Source organism: Pseudopodoces humilis, chromosome 1 (genome assembly GCF_049639895.1).
Source record: "Pseudopodoces humilis isolate 2021_Gansu_Grassland_sample_001 chromosome 1, ASM4963989v1, whole genome shotgun sequence".
In the NCBI taxonomy this organism is placed as follows: Eukaryota; Metazoa; Chordata; class Aves; order Passeriformes; family Paridae; genus Pseudopodoces; species Pseudopodoces humilis.
This window is the reverse complement of record NC_142200.1, coordinates 124,087,888-124,102,462: the sequence shown is the minus strand read 5'-3', so window position 1 is coordinate 124,102,462 and position 14,575 is coordinate 124,087,888. Positions and strand designations below refer to the sequence as shown.

At 37.6% G+C, this 14,575-nt stretch overlaps 1 protein-coding gene across 7 annotated transcripts in view; it reads right to left on the bottom strand.

Moving 5' to 3' along the window:
* The window catches only part of ETV1 (ETS variant transcription factor 1), a 115,219-nt gene that overhangs the window by 24,022 nt on the left and 76,622 nt on the right, over positions 1–14,575 (bottom strand). For all 7 annotated transcript variants that reach the window (XM_088054446.1, XM_088054454.1, XM_088054442.1 and 4 more), the window contains 3 exons: positions 8,457–8,586; positions 6,703–6,891; positions 2,599–2,846 (listed from right to left, as the gene is read on the bottom strand). In XM_088054446.1, coding sequence (XP_087910572.1) covers positions 2,599–2,846; positions 6,703–6,891; positions 8,457–8,586 — 567 coding nt within the window. The remainder of the gene's footprint in view (positions 1–2,598; positions 2,847–6,702; positions 6,892–8,456; positions 8,587–14,575) is intronic.

Below are 14,575 nucleotides of genomic sequence, written 5' to 3'. Positions count from 1 at the left end.
TTTCATTCATCAGCTTCCCACAAAGTATAAAAGAATAGTGCACAACAGTGATGAACTTTTATGAGCCTCTTTCAAAAACATCCCAAAAGGAACATCTCAGTGCATTACAATGAACTTTTTAAATATGTTTCTATATTCTTATCTGAGCTGCAATAAAATACAATGAAAAAAAAAAGACTTTGTAGTCTGGCATTTCTCCTTCCCTGAACATCCATAGGTGAAAAATGAAATCAATGATTCAGTGACAAATACATTATGTTTCCTAAGGGGTTATTTAATGTACTCTTAGCAAGGATGGAAAATGATGGTTTCTAGAGAACAGATGGTAACAAGACAAAATATCAACAGACCACAGTCGTTGACTGCAATTTATGGAGTGTACAGATGTGTCAACTTAAATGCAGTGATTCTGAGGCCAATAAAAGTACTTCCTGATACCAACAGATTAATTTTTCATGACCACTGGTTACACAGCTATTACATTTTTTAAAACTAATCATTCATCTACAAAAGAAGCAACAATTCTGCTTGAAGATCATTATTATAAAGTGGAATGTTGTTCTTGCTGGCACAAAATAAATAGGCATGACAGGACTGGATACAAGTTTGTACATCTTCATTTCAGAATAAAATTTCCTGCTTCCATCCATACAGAGCATTCCAAAGAAAGATGAATGTTAGCAGCCAACTCAGTATGCAGTAAGGAGATCCCACTTCTGAGCCAAATAAAATGCATATTTACAAAAGGGCCTTTTTTGACCTTTAATTTAGCAGGATGAATAACAGTGCTTGTGAAGGTTGCAAGGGACTGGCAGTTCCTGAAGCTGCAGTTCTCCATTTATTATCCACTGCCACATGACCTACACAGTCTCTCCCATATGCTCTAGGACTAGGGATACACAACTCCACAAAGCCACAGATCTCAGAACCTTCATCAAAAAAAGGGCTGAGCTCTGGATCTGATCCTTGTAATTTGATTTCATTTTCATTTTGTCTTATATTTCAACTTGGAGAAATATTTCACCCCTAGTCCCCTCCCTGTTAAGGGCTAACTCGAATTTTCCTAGGGATTGGCTCTTTGCTTGTTAAGAAAAAAAAAAAAGAAAAAGCAGCTCTACTTTCCAAATTCCTCCATTCTAACATTGAGATCAACTCTATAACAAGGACTTTATATTAACGAAACCACAAAATAGCCCACCAAATAGACAGCATTATCTAGAGAAAGAAAATAAAAAAAACAGTTCTACGCTATATCAAATTGCAAGATAGTTTGTCATGAGCTAAAATTTCAAAGGACACTTCAACTCAGCTGTCATATATAAATGGAATATAAATGGAATATAAACTGCAAAAGCATCTAGCCAGAGACTGAATCAGAAGGAAAGCCCTGGGAGTACAGCAGCACCAAGAAGGGGGAGTCAGACTGAAGTCAGACAGAGCCATCCATTCCCCCTGCCCAAGTCAGCACGGATGCGTACGAAAGCAAGGTACCCTCCTCCAGAAGCATAGCTGGGACATGCTGAACACATCCCTCACTTTCAACAGTGTGGCATACACAAAGCAGAACCGAGGCAGACACTGCAGAGCTGCAGAAATCACACTAAAACTGAAAAACATTTTGATTGCATTATCTTGGCTTCATACTAATCAATGGTTTAACCCCACCTAGAGCACGCCTTGTCTTTTAATCTCAGCTTCTTTCCATACTACCTTTCCAGCTTTCTTCATTGTAGCTTCCTTCACCTTGTTACTTGGTATTCATTACTAAATTTCTTTTTTAACTTCTTAATTCTCTCATTCTTTCCCCCAGTATAATACAAATATTACGTTGAAATTTTGTCCAACATTTACAATGTTACTCCCTTGATTTATTTTTCTATCCTTTCTATTCCTTATCTTTTCTATTTTGATCAGAAGCTATTGAGAGCAAACTCTGCCACCATCTCCTCTGTTTTGTACTGTCTGTAGAGCAATAAGGTTCCATTCCAGTTGCCCCATAAGCACAATCATAACAAACATTATTAATAGCAACAGCGTATTCTCTACATCAGCAACCTGGCATCTCAGATTATGTACCTCCACAAAACACAGCAGTATGCACAAACTGAGAAGCTGACACCAATTTGGCCAATTCTTCTCCCTCATCAGTTTTATAGCTGTATAAACCCCACTTCAGTGGAGTTACTCCTGATTTAAAGTAATGCAAGCAAGAGGAGAAGAAGTCCTCTATTTCTGGCAGACAGATGGAAGAACTCATAAAATGGAGCACACAAATTCAGAGGTCATAGATGAGACAGTACAGAATAAGTCCCCTCTTAACAAAGCAAATTTGCACCCGTTACTTTCTTCCTTGACTTCTTAAACATTTCTGATCAGAGATTTCTAGAAAACGAAACCCTTTAAAGAGCAAGAAATGGTGGCACGAGTCACACTGTCTAATGAAGTAATCTTAATACTTTGTAAGCTGTCTCAGACATAATTTGTGAGATGTAAGTGTCCAGAGAACGAGTTTCATTTCATAGGATCAAAATATCAATAGCACTGACTTGGACTCATATATTCCTTTGCTATGCAGAACTAAAGGAGAATCTTACCTACCTGAATCATATGCAAAATCCCTAGGTTCCTGTTTAATCATCAGAGGAGGGGGGAAATTTTGACTGGCTGCACTTCCAACCATAGCGTTGTGTTCATAAACTGGATCGTGGTACTCCTGCTTAAAACCTTGAGGCGGGAAAGGAATGTTTGGTTCAGACATCTGGCGCTGATAAATTGGACGTCCTTCCCTTGGCATTGCAGGCAAAGGTGGGAAAGAATTGCAAGGTTCAGAGAGCTGGCGGCGAAATCTAGAACACAAATTAGAGAGGTCATGTAAAGGACTTGAGCTACATTCCATTTCTCAAAGATCTTCAGAATGCATTATTAGTGGCTGTATCACTTTCTCAATAACAAACAATTTGCTTATGATCATTCCAAGTGCTCCCATCAGGATCACTGTCATTGTACAGCAGCAGCAAGCAAACAAATGAAAATCCCACCTATTAATACCAGCTCTAAGACCTGTCCCCACCAAATCCTCCTTGCTATCAATATCTTCCCTCAACAGAAGACACAGAAACGCACCAGCTTCAAAGCAGTAGAAAGACTGACATTCTACCACAGTGACATGAAGGAGGCATAGGTAGTTCTCAGCTCTTTCACAAATGTTAGCAACTTGCTCATCTTGCTCATGCTCTAATTTACTCTTACCCATCTTACTGATACACGGAAACCATTCTGACCACAATAAACACATTTTGAATAGAATATTGTCTGCTTTAACATTTGGAAACATTCCAGGGTAAAAGTCCAGTGTTCTGTCCTCTTGGGGGTGATATCATGAGAAATCGACTCACAAGGATGTCACTGCATTCCAACTGTAACGGGAAGGGAATGTCAGCACCCCAGTAAAAGGAGAGGGTACAAATTTTTGCTGCGATGATTAATTACCGTCCTACCTTAACTTTTCCCCTTAGTCTTTTCTACATGAAAGTTGTAATCTGTGCAAGCCACAGTGCCATTTGCTATGCCCAAATGCTCTTCAGTAGGCATAAAATAAGAGAATTTAGTTTTAAATTATCTTGATTTACATGCAATGCTACTCTCAAGAACCTATGCTTGCTTTTTCTTCCATAAAACCTATCTACCTGAACTAAAAGCCCTGAATGTAATTACTTGGACATCTGCAGGTTCAGAACATACAGAAGAGTACCAGGATGCTATTTTCCCACTGGGCCCTGATGAACTGTGTGACGTCTTCCTGTTATCTCCTGCAGATTACCACAGTAGTAACCACCACAGCAGTAATACTGTGTCACATAAACCAACAGCAGATGAAATGTTATTGCAAAAAACTGCTTACTAGTCCTGTTATCACTTGTTATAAACAAGACACATCTAAAAAAAAAGAAAAGTAACTTGTGCCTTTCTTTGGAAGCTTCTTACTGTCACACACGAAAAAATGAATCATTCCTGAATTTCCTGTACTTTGGATCTGAACCAACTTTGGTTCACGCACAAAACACTTTCTTTTGGAGAAAATTGTTGAGAAGCACAATGCAGGGGTTTGATTGCACAAACAGTAGAATCCTTGAATATCAAATCACAGGTAGTACATGTCTCTAAAACAATTTAAACTCTACTACCATCTGTCATAATACGGTGTAACTTGTTCTGACAAATATTTACTATAACAGCTTAATTATAAATACTGTGGAAACTACAGAGATAGAAACTATTACAATGCAGTAGTGGGGACAAAATGAATTTTTCTAAAGCTGCTGTAAATACTATAATTTTTTGCAGCAGAAAGAGTACTGCGCTATAACATTGGGTTTTGCAATTCCACCTACACCTGCAGAAAATAAACTTAGAAACTCAAATGTATTATGAAACAGTTAGGCTGACTGACACTGCATTCATTTCCTTTTTTTCCTTTTTTCATTAGCCAAAAAAAGAAGCAGAAATTATCATTAAGAACTGTCAAGGAGTGAATCAGAAAATTGCAACTTGAAGATAAAATAAGAAACAGGCTCACTCACAAAGACTCAAAGGAAGTTAATAATACTTGTTGTACTGGAAGCTTTGTATGGAATCAAGCCATTTGTTTATACAAGTGGATTTGTTTCCTGTTGGTACTTGTTAGGACCACTTATCGTTCACATACTCATGCCCTGTATGAAGATGTATGGGCTGTATGTACTAGATACTAATGCTATCCCTATGCCACCAATGCACGTTCCAAAATAATTATGGCTTGAGTTATAGACTCATATAAGAACTCACAAAGGCAGGTAATTTGTTTAAATTACATTTTCTGAATACACTCATTGTAGTAGTAGCTCACCTTGTAAGTCAGGAAAATTTGAATTTCACAAAAATATGAAGTACATGTTTGCTTCATACACTGGACTCAAAATAAACAAGAAAATGGGGGAAAATATCTTATTATCTTCCACTATAATTCCACCTTTCTTGAAAAATGTAAAAAAAATATATCTATACATACATACATATGTATATATATATACACACATATATATATATTTTCCCCTTGAGTCAGCTATTTTGGACTCTACTAGAACACACGATGTTCTGTAATATAAGGGAAGCATTAGTGCAAAATGCCCTAAAGAACATGAAAATCAAAGATCCCCATCTTTGAGTGAGGGAGGAGAAATCACGTAAAGAATCTACAAAGCTTACACAGAGCAAGAGTTATGGGTACAGAAATTACACTAGGATAGATGCAAATGTCTATAAATACTCAAATTAGGGCTGACATACAGTGCTCTTTTTACAAGTTGCTTTATAACAAAAGATTTTTTTGTCTGAAAAATCTTACTACTGTTCTCTTCACGTAAGCCACTTAGCTTCTGCAGATTTCAGTCTCCTGGCAGCTCGACTTTGGTGCACGTACAGATACACATTTATCTGTCATGCTGTAATCTAAACCCCTGCCTGGCTTCACTGGGGGCCTTTGTGGTTAGACCACAGTCCACGGCTGGGAAGAGGATGGGGACTATGGCAGGTGAAGGTGCGATTCAGTGTTTCTTGGTGGCCAGAAGGGCTTGTAAAGAACCTTGGTGGTATTTAAAGGTGCATTCAGTGTTTCTTGGTGGCCAGAAGGGCTTGTAAAGAACCTCGGTGGTATTTAAAGCTATCTCAGCAGAGCACAAAACAGCAATATTAACATTAGTAACCTCCTTCAGAAGTCATCTGCACAAATCCCTGGAGATAAGAGCCCTTATTAGAGCAGAAGCATGCACATCACACTCCCAACAACTGTTTTTCTTTTCAGGTCTTTCTAAATTTGATAAAAGTTAAGAGGTAAAACAAGTTTCTGAACATATATCTCTTTACACACCATTGGAATTTTAAATGTTCAAGGGCAATCAAAACTCATCATACAAAAACAGGTTCATGCAATAAAGGTTAGGGTAAATAGAATTCCACAAACAAGTGTTTGGACTGAAAAAACAGGGAAATCCACTGAGCATATCTGTTGCAAAACTAAGCTAAGAAAGGTAGTAGCCTGGGGATTTCTAACATATCAAAACAGAACAGGGTGACTTAAGGACAGTTTAAGCATAAATTCTAGTCTCTAACTCTTGTGGCTTTTACTCAGACTAATGTTATTTAATCACGGTTTATGTTGGCATCTTTTTTGGAAATGCTATATTACGAAAGGGCTTGGAAAAGTGATCCACCCTTCTAAAGAATATTCCAAAGCAGGAGCACGGAATTCTGAAGCATGGCCACTTATCCCTTAGATAGGTGAACTGCTTAGCGAGAGGCCAGATATTTATAGTTAGGAACATGTTTGCTAGTGACTTCATCACCTCAAAGAGCTGTCTAGCCTCAAGTGAATAACAAAACTATAGAGTAGTCCAGGTTAGAAGAGACCTTGAAAGACCATCAGGTCCAACTTTTCGTGGGAAAGGGAGCCTAGTTGAGATTATCCAGCATACTGTAATCACTCTCACAAGACCAAACCAACATGTAATTTAAATTCTGTCACTGCCAATGTGAACTCAGACACTAGTGCACCAACCATAAAAGGGAATTGTTGTGGGCAGGAAGCCAGTAGTACCCTATATAAGAGAGTGGTAGCCACAACCTAAGCACCTTCTGCATGGGTCCTTCACATGTTTTGTGTTTTACCTGTGATCCATAGGGAAGCTGTTGTCTTGAATGGACTGGGATGGAGGAAGGTGGGTAGGGAAAACCCGGTCAGGTTTAGGAGTCTGAGCGGAGTTTGGGGAGGCATGGTGCAGCGGTGACACGGGAGTGCTGGATGGCGTTGGTGGGTTGGAGGGCCTCATTCCCACTTGTGGTTTCTGATCATAGGCACTATTAGTAAGGCAAGGGAAAAGTAAGGCAGGTTATTTTTTCCAAAGAAAGAAGAAAAACCAAAACCATAATATCTACATCCAGAAAAAAATCACAAGTGCCCCATTTAGAAGCTTTTGATTATAGTTAACTTACGAACCAGTTTGGGGCAGAAGAATTCTCAGCTTTACATTAAGAAGAGCAATGAAGAAGTCATGTTAGAGGCAAGTGATTCAGTGCAGCATTTTCTTCTCTCAGGCACAGAAATGTATTTTTAAAGGACTCGATCTTACAGTCACATTCTAACAGGACGTATACAAAATACATAAAAGCAGAAGCACCTGGACTAGAGCACAAAGAGCTGACAGTGCCTGTCAAGGCTCTTTTTCTTTTGCACAAACCACAAAGTGAGACAGTAAAACAATACAGCCAGAGGGAAGGGATCTGACCCAGAAAAACAATGGTATGCTGGCTTAGCTACCCATACTAGGATGTCAGCAGCCTCTCCTGATAGGTCTTTTTACCCCTCTCTCTCTCAAAAATAAACTACTGGTCCTACAAATACATAGATGCTATTTTCAAGGGTGTCTCAAATCAGGAAAAGACTTGACAACACTTTGATCATCGCTGTTTCTTACCAGGAGAAATGCAGACATTAGGAACATAGTAAGCACAAGCTTGCATAGTTTCCTATATCAGGTCCCTTAGCACCCATCGAATCCATCAATGGATTAATTTGATTTTTGAAACCAAAACCACTCCTTATAACTGGCAAAGGTGCCAGTCTCTTCCATTTTTTTCCCCCCATTCATATCCAAAAAGTTAAATGTTATAATGCTTTAAGTGCTAACAGTTTTCGTAATACATTAATGAGAATCAAAGCTAGATGAAAGATTCTAAAATAGACTGAAACGTCAATAAGAAATTCTTCACTGCTGACACTGAAGGAAGGAGTGGCACGTAAATGCAACCAAAAGAAAGTCAATAAGGAATGAAGAGGTATCAAGCCCCTCCACCACCACAAATAAATAAAGCTTTTATTATCTATGCCTATAAAAGAACACAACTTGCTTTTGAGTAACAATCAAAGATGCAGGGACTGATGAAACACTGTTTTACAAGGTAATCACCCAGGAATATACACATACAACATCTGCACAATTTGTCAAATACCTAATGTGTTGCTCAGACCTGCCTATCCCTTGCCTGTTACACAGATCTCTCTTTCCTAATGTGCATAATGCATTTTGAAAGTACTTTCAACACAGCCCACAGAAAAACAAGATATTCCTTCCTTCTATTTCATGCTTGTACCCTGGGTTTTTAAACTCTGGCTAGCTCCCATGGAGGAGGAATGGAGGATGTGCATTTTGATGAAAAACACTGCTTTAAAACTCTTATGTAAGTGTTTGATACAACTGTAAACAAATCCATCAGTATTCATCAGCTAAATGCATTATCTCATCAGTCTGTTATCTGCTGAAGAGGTAACTTTTATAAGATCTCTATTATGGTTTTATTACTCTTTAGTCAGTCTTCATTTAAACTAGCAGTTCTCACTGCAAACATGCTCCTAATTGCTTTACCTGACATTGTACAGGCACTTTTCCCCATAACTGAACTTGAATGGTTGCTCTTGACTGCAAGCAGAGCCAAGTTCTGAACATGGGCTATGGGGTTCCTTCTTGATTTTCACAGGGAGACCATGAAAAGCCACTGGAAAGAGAAGGAGAATGCAATTAAAACCCAAGTACAATATCAACAATTAGCTTCCCCAAGTAAGCTCAACACTGCTAATTAAACACATAATTAATTAAACCATTGTAATAATAAAAACAATATAGGAAATAAACATTTCAAATATTTCTTTGAGTGTCGACTGAAAAATAGACACCAGAGATCCTTCACATTGGCTATTATCACTTCTATTGTTTAATAGAATGATGGCCAGCATCCCATCTCATTAGCAGGAAAATAACAGCCCACTTATATTTGGCTTAACTACTTTAAATGTTGTCAGAGGCACCAAATGTTTCTAAGTAATATCAGAGGTAGCTTTTAGCTACAAATGCAATAGTAGTCCACTTCAAAGAGTGCCACACAAACGACTCCAAAATAAATTTGAGATATCTCAGCCTCAACTATATGATCATTAATGTTTTTGCCCCAAAAATGCTTGAAAACTTGCAGCTGAACCCTTTAAACTGGATGATTATATGCAGTTTTAATTATAAATAACATCTAAAAAAAATTCAGAAGAAATTGCTTAAGTATTTTTTCTTAAAAATAAACAAGATAAAATCCTGGTCTGACCAAATTCAATAGTAAATGTGATATAGGCACACACACCAAAAAAAAAAGGTCATACTTTTTAAAAGCTAAAAAAAAAATCCAGAGGGGGTGTGACAGAAATGCAGAATTAATTAGAAGCACAAGTTGGCCTGTATTAAGAGAAAGGCCAAAAGTAAAGGCAAGGTTAATCAGCAAATTCGTTTACGCCAGACAACTTTCCTTATTTCATATCCGATCTTAACCAAAATTAAAGCAGAAGAAAATACAAAGTTCACCTGGCATTGCCAAACCTAAGTAACTGGCTAGGAAGACAAATGACTAAAAGACAGGTATGTAACAGCTTGAAAGCACACCTGTCAAATTTTAAATAAAATGAGGTTGTTAATGCGTTTCTGAACTCTGAGATGCCTAGAATTCAGACATGATCTTATCACTGATTTTTGATGTTGCCACCAAAACAGCACAGTATGAACATCACTTCCCAGCCTGATGCAGACACTTGTATTTCCGTAAAAATCCACATACATGCAGCAGTTCCTGTTAGGGAATGTCAGCAAAAAAGTCAGGCTCTCTTTATATACCATGAAGTAGCATCTTACCCCTTCTCTTGCACCTGAACTTGGAAAAGACTATTTGTTACAGACAACATATTTTCTGATACTAATGCATCTGCATACACATGCCAGTGTTCATTGGGGAGATAAATGAAATGCTGTCTAAGAAGTGAGCATCAGAACCACTAAACTCTGGCATCTGTGAGTAAGGTCTGGATTCCAGCCTTTTGCCATGGATTTTCTCATGGTTGGGCAACGTACACAGAACTCTTTCACAAACAGATCCTCTCGTACCCTGTTACATGAAAGCTTCTACTACTGCCTTTCAGTTGAGTCATCTGCAATGTAACACTATTCTATTTTGCCACGTATTTTCACAAAACTCACAAGAGTTAGCAGAAAACTGCTATTCAGCTATTATATTTGGTGAATAATAGTCAGTTACGGGGAAAGATTAGAAAGGAGAAGCGGACAATAAAACATATAGAAATGCATAAGCACAGCACAACAGCTTAGGAAACAGAGATGGAAAATGTGAACATCACAAGAAGAAAAGAATTCTTCCTGAATAAAACTGTCTGGAGTTGCACTAAAAAGAAGCCAACATGGACTTCTTGAAAAGCAATTCTCAGATTTAATAATATGGCAAAATGCAACCCACTCAGCTTTCCAAAGTAATCGCTAAGCAGGCTGAGATCCAGTAGTTTGTTTCAGGATGTTTCTAGTGAACTTTTACTGCTGACTCTCCTTTGTATATCTTGTTTAAATAATTCATGCCACACATTTATTGCATATGATGGGCCCTGCAACTCAGACACTGGCTCCAGTACACTAAGGTAGGCAATCTCCTTAACTTGAATCAAAAAATTAAAACACAACAGCAACAAGACTCTTTTTTAAAGCCAGTATCACATATTTGCACAAAGGCCACATGCTGCTCTATTTATTTTTTTTTTATTTTTACTTTGCTACTTCCTTGGAGTTAATCTGTTATGAAAAATTACTTCCCTTATTTATTTTTAAATAACGGGAGTACAGAGACTCCCACACTACAGCCCTGTGAGGAGAACTGGCTGGGTATTTCATCACAGTGCTGAGAGCCTGAACGTCTGCTAACAGGCAGTTTTCCAGCTCACTGGCACAGGCACAAGTGAAAGCAGCACATTCATTTTGTGCAATTTGCTTTACCTTCCCACATGGAGTTGGTGCATGTAAAAGGCTGTTAAGTACTAAATTATTCCTTATCAAATCACCATCATCTGGAGTCATGATCAACACTAATTAAATTACTTTCACTGAACACGGCTCCAGCCTGCTGCCTCAACTGTGAGGTACATTTTATTTTGCTTACTGTACAGTCCTAGTAAGGTACAGGGCACAGTGCTAGAAGGCATCTGTGCCGTAGTTTTAATTAAAGTTTACCTCACCTTCCTCCCAGTTTTATAAGCTAGGGTAAAGTGTATCAAATCAAGTAGGTTAACACCGTCACTTCATTTAGAGAAAGCATTACAGACCAAAGTGATTTTATATTCGATCTTTATCTTAACTACAGCCAGAAAGATAATGTAGCTGTAAAATTTAAAGCCTTCCTCAGGCACTCCCCTGACACAGTCACCATGCTAAGCTTTATCTATACCTCCTTAAGTGTACACTTTTAGAGGTAGAAAGGAAAAAAGATAGGCTGATAAAAATACTTACTGCATTTTTGGGGGGCTTTCTTAAAGGCTACTTGCCCTTTCAGACCGTATCTTAAGTGTGGCTGAAGAAGACAGACTTATTTTAACAATAAAATTTCAAACATTCAAAGCAGTTTTTGTATCATCACTGAAACCCTCCACACATCACTTCTGATTTTAGTGCGACACTCATTCTATAATGCATCTATTAAAAGAGAATTTAAACATACACTCTTTTGCTAAACTGAATTTTATATTATGTTCTCAATCCTCTTTCTTTTGAGGAGAACAGGGTTGCTTATTTATACAATCTAATTTTAGTGCAGCATACCAGCTACCAACACATTCAAATTAACAAAATGACATTTTAAACAACCAGCTCCTCACCACTTCTTTTTTCCTGATGGTAAATTTATTTTACTTAACCCCAGAACAAGAGTCTCAACCCTATTAAAGTAAGGGGCTCTCTGCCTTAATAATGATCTTTTTAAAAAGTGACCAAGGGCCATGATTTCATCCCAAGTGATTACTTACAGATAACTGCCTCTGAACTTGAAAGGCAAACAATCTTACAACGCGTATTTAGATGGATGGCATCAACACCTCATCTCAACACCGTGCAAAGTCAGGCTTATCAGTATTAGAAACAGACCCTTGCCCCACAGACCCTGTCTGGAGCATCTCCAAAGCCAACACACATTGGCTTAAGCAAGCAGAAGGACTGCTACCATCTGTAGCAAATTGATGAAGGTATAATACATTACTGTATGCATATTCTCTGTGCATAAATACATCTATTTATATCTGCAGAGTAAAAGGGCTTGCATCTTATACATAATGTGCTGTTGTACAGACCTAGATTTTATACAAAGCAATAATGATTTCATCACAAAGTAAATTCACATGTAACATGTAAAAACACAGGGTGAAACCTGCCATCCATCCTTCAGAAGTGCTGTTCTCCTTTGCTATCTGTCAACAGCCTAATCTCTGAACATTTTGTTCATAACACCCAAAGAATGAAGAACCACATCACTCAAATGAAGAACAACTTTATTAAGAACTCTGAAATCAAAGGAGGAATTGGTTTGTCTCAGAGGAGCTTGATATGTACGCTTTCTAGTCTGAGAAACAGGAAGTGTACCACCTCTGTATGCAGACAGAACTGAATCTACTTCTTTTGAGAAAGCCCTGAAATGCACTGCATTAAGCAATGGCTTAAAATATTTTTCAATTAAAGAGATTATTCCAGATGAAGAAGAAATGAGGAACATGTTATATGAAATGGCAAGTCATTTCTCCTTTGAACAAAAAGTAATATTTTAATTTTCAAACTCCAGATTCCTGCCCAGAACACATGATAAAATCTTATTTCTGAGGAAGAATGGTTTTAAACATACTTTTAAAAGCCATGAAATATAACAGGTAATTCAGTGGCACTGGCTAACATCAGGCAATGTTGACTCCACTGACCAAAGAGACAAAAATGTCCAATCCCATACTTGTGGGTCAAGAGCATTTACTATATGGTATAAAATCATTTTATAGTGAACTCTGATGTCTCCTAAGTAATACTACATTCACATGTATTATGTTTGAGGACTTTGAGTACCTGAAAAGGAAGTAACAGTAAGTCATGGCCTAAACATGCTGTTTCTGAGATGCTTTTCAAATTTATGCTCTCAAACCATTCTCTAAACACAATTCTGTAAATACACTCACTAATTTTTATCATCAATTGAGGCAAAATTGATAACATGCAATGTAAGTTTTGAGAGATTTCTTGAACACGCTTAAATATAGGGGACTTTACTCAACAGCAAGATGAAAAGACAGAAGATGTAAAAATGCTTAAACTACTAGCACTGCAACTCCAGGTACTAGACTGACTGAGGTGACCCAGGATAAAACTTGGTGAAATTTCAAATGCAAGAAAAAAAGGCCCCTGTACTGATAAGGCCAACACTGACACACTTTCAATCTATCTCTCAATACATACAGCAATGCAGCAGGCACTTCAGATACATCAGAGTCTCTCCAAGATTCTTTTCCAGTACATTTACCTCTGCCAAGCCCTCCCCTTCCCCCAACACACAAAAATCCATTACTAAAGGGTCTAATCTCAGCTATCAGCACAGAGTGCCTTTTATGGAGCCATTAAACCATTTCTCTTGTTTACAGTGCCTGAAGAAAGATGTGAATTATGTCTGTGACAAAACAGGCGATAACATTTCTAAACTGCTATCAAAATGCAAACTGAAATACACTTAAGGACAGGGACCCTAATCCGTGGGTTTGCAATTTTCCTAGCTCACTGTAACTTAACAGCACTCACCTGATGATTCAAACAAATTATTTATGCTGTAAGTACAACAGGTAGGCATTAGTCAAAAAAAACCCAAAAAACTCCTTTAAAACAGTTAACTGAAGGGTTTCTCAAAGAGCGTAAAATGCTAGTTATGTCTTAGGTGACAGTAAAGACCTAAGTGCTCTTATCAGAAAACATTTTTTAAAAATCCAAGCACAACACTGTGGGTTCACTAGTCCTGAAATGCCTTATTTTTGCAACGGTCACCTTAACATTTGAATCATATATTCAGTATAGGTATTTGCATATCTGATGCAATAAGCTATGAAACTAAATACTTTCTCTATAGCTTTCTAGGTGGGAATGCCAGGCTTTATATATATATATATATATATATATATATATATATATATATATATATATATTCCAAACAGGTTTCAAGAATATGCATTTAACTCATAAAACAATAGCCTTCTGCATTCTGGAAGGCATTTATTGATTATTTATTTCTAGATCATTATGATTTGAGCTTTAGACATTTGTAGACAGCTGCACTCTAAATTTCAACAATAATTTAATAAGCATCAGATTAAAGACATCAGGATGCCAAAGCAGGGTGCTCTTTCAATTTCATTGTACTGTATATTTTGATGAGAAGTTTTACTGGTAACTTTGAGACGCATAGGAGTCATCAGAAGGAGGTGCTTGACATAGCTGACCATTCATTCATACTGAGGAGAATTGTGTTGCAGCTGGATGTGGTACGCTGCCTCATATACTAACAAAACCTGAAATAAAAACATCAGGTAGGAGAGGCGACAGATGAAGAGCCCTGGGACAGTAAAGGCTGGTAATGAAGTATTTCACTGTTCCAA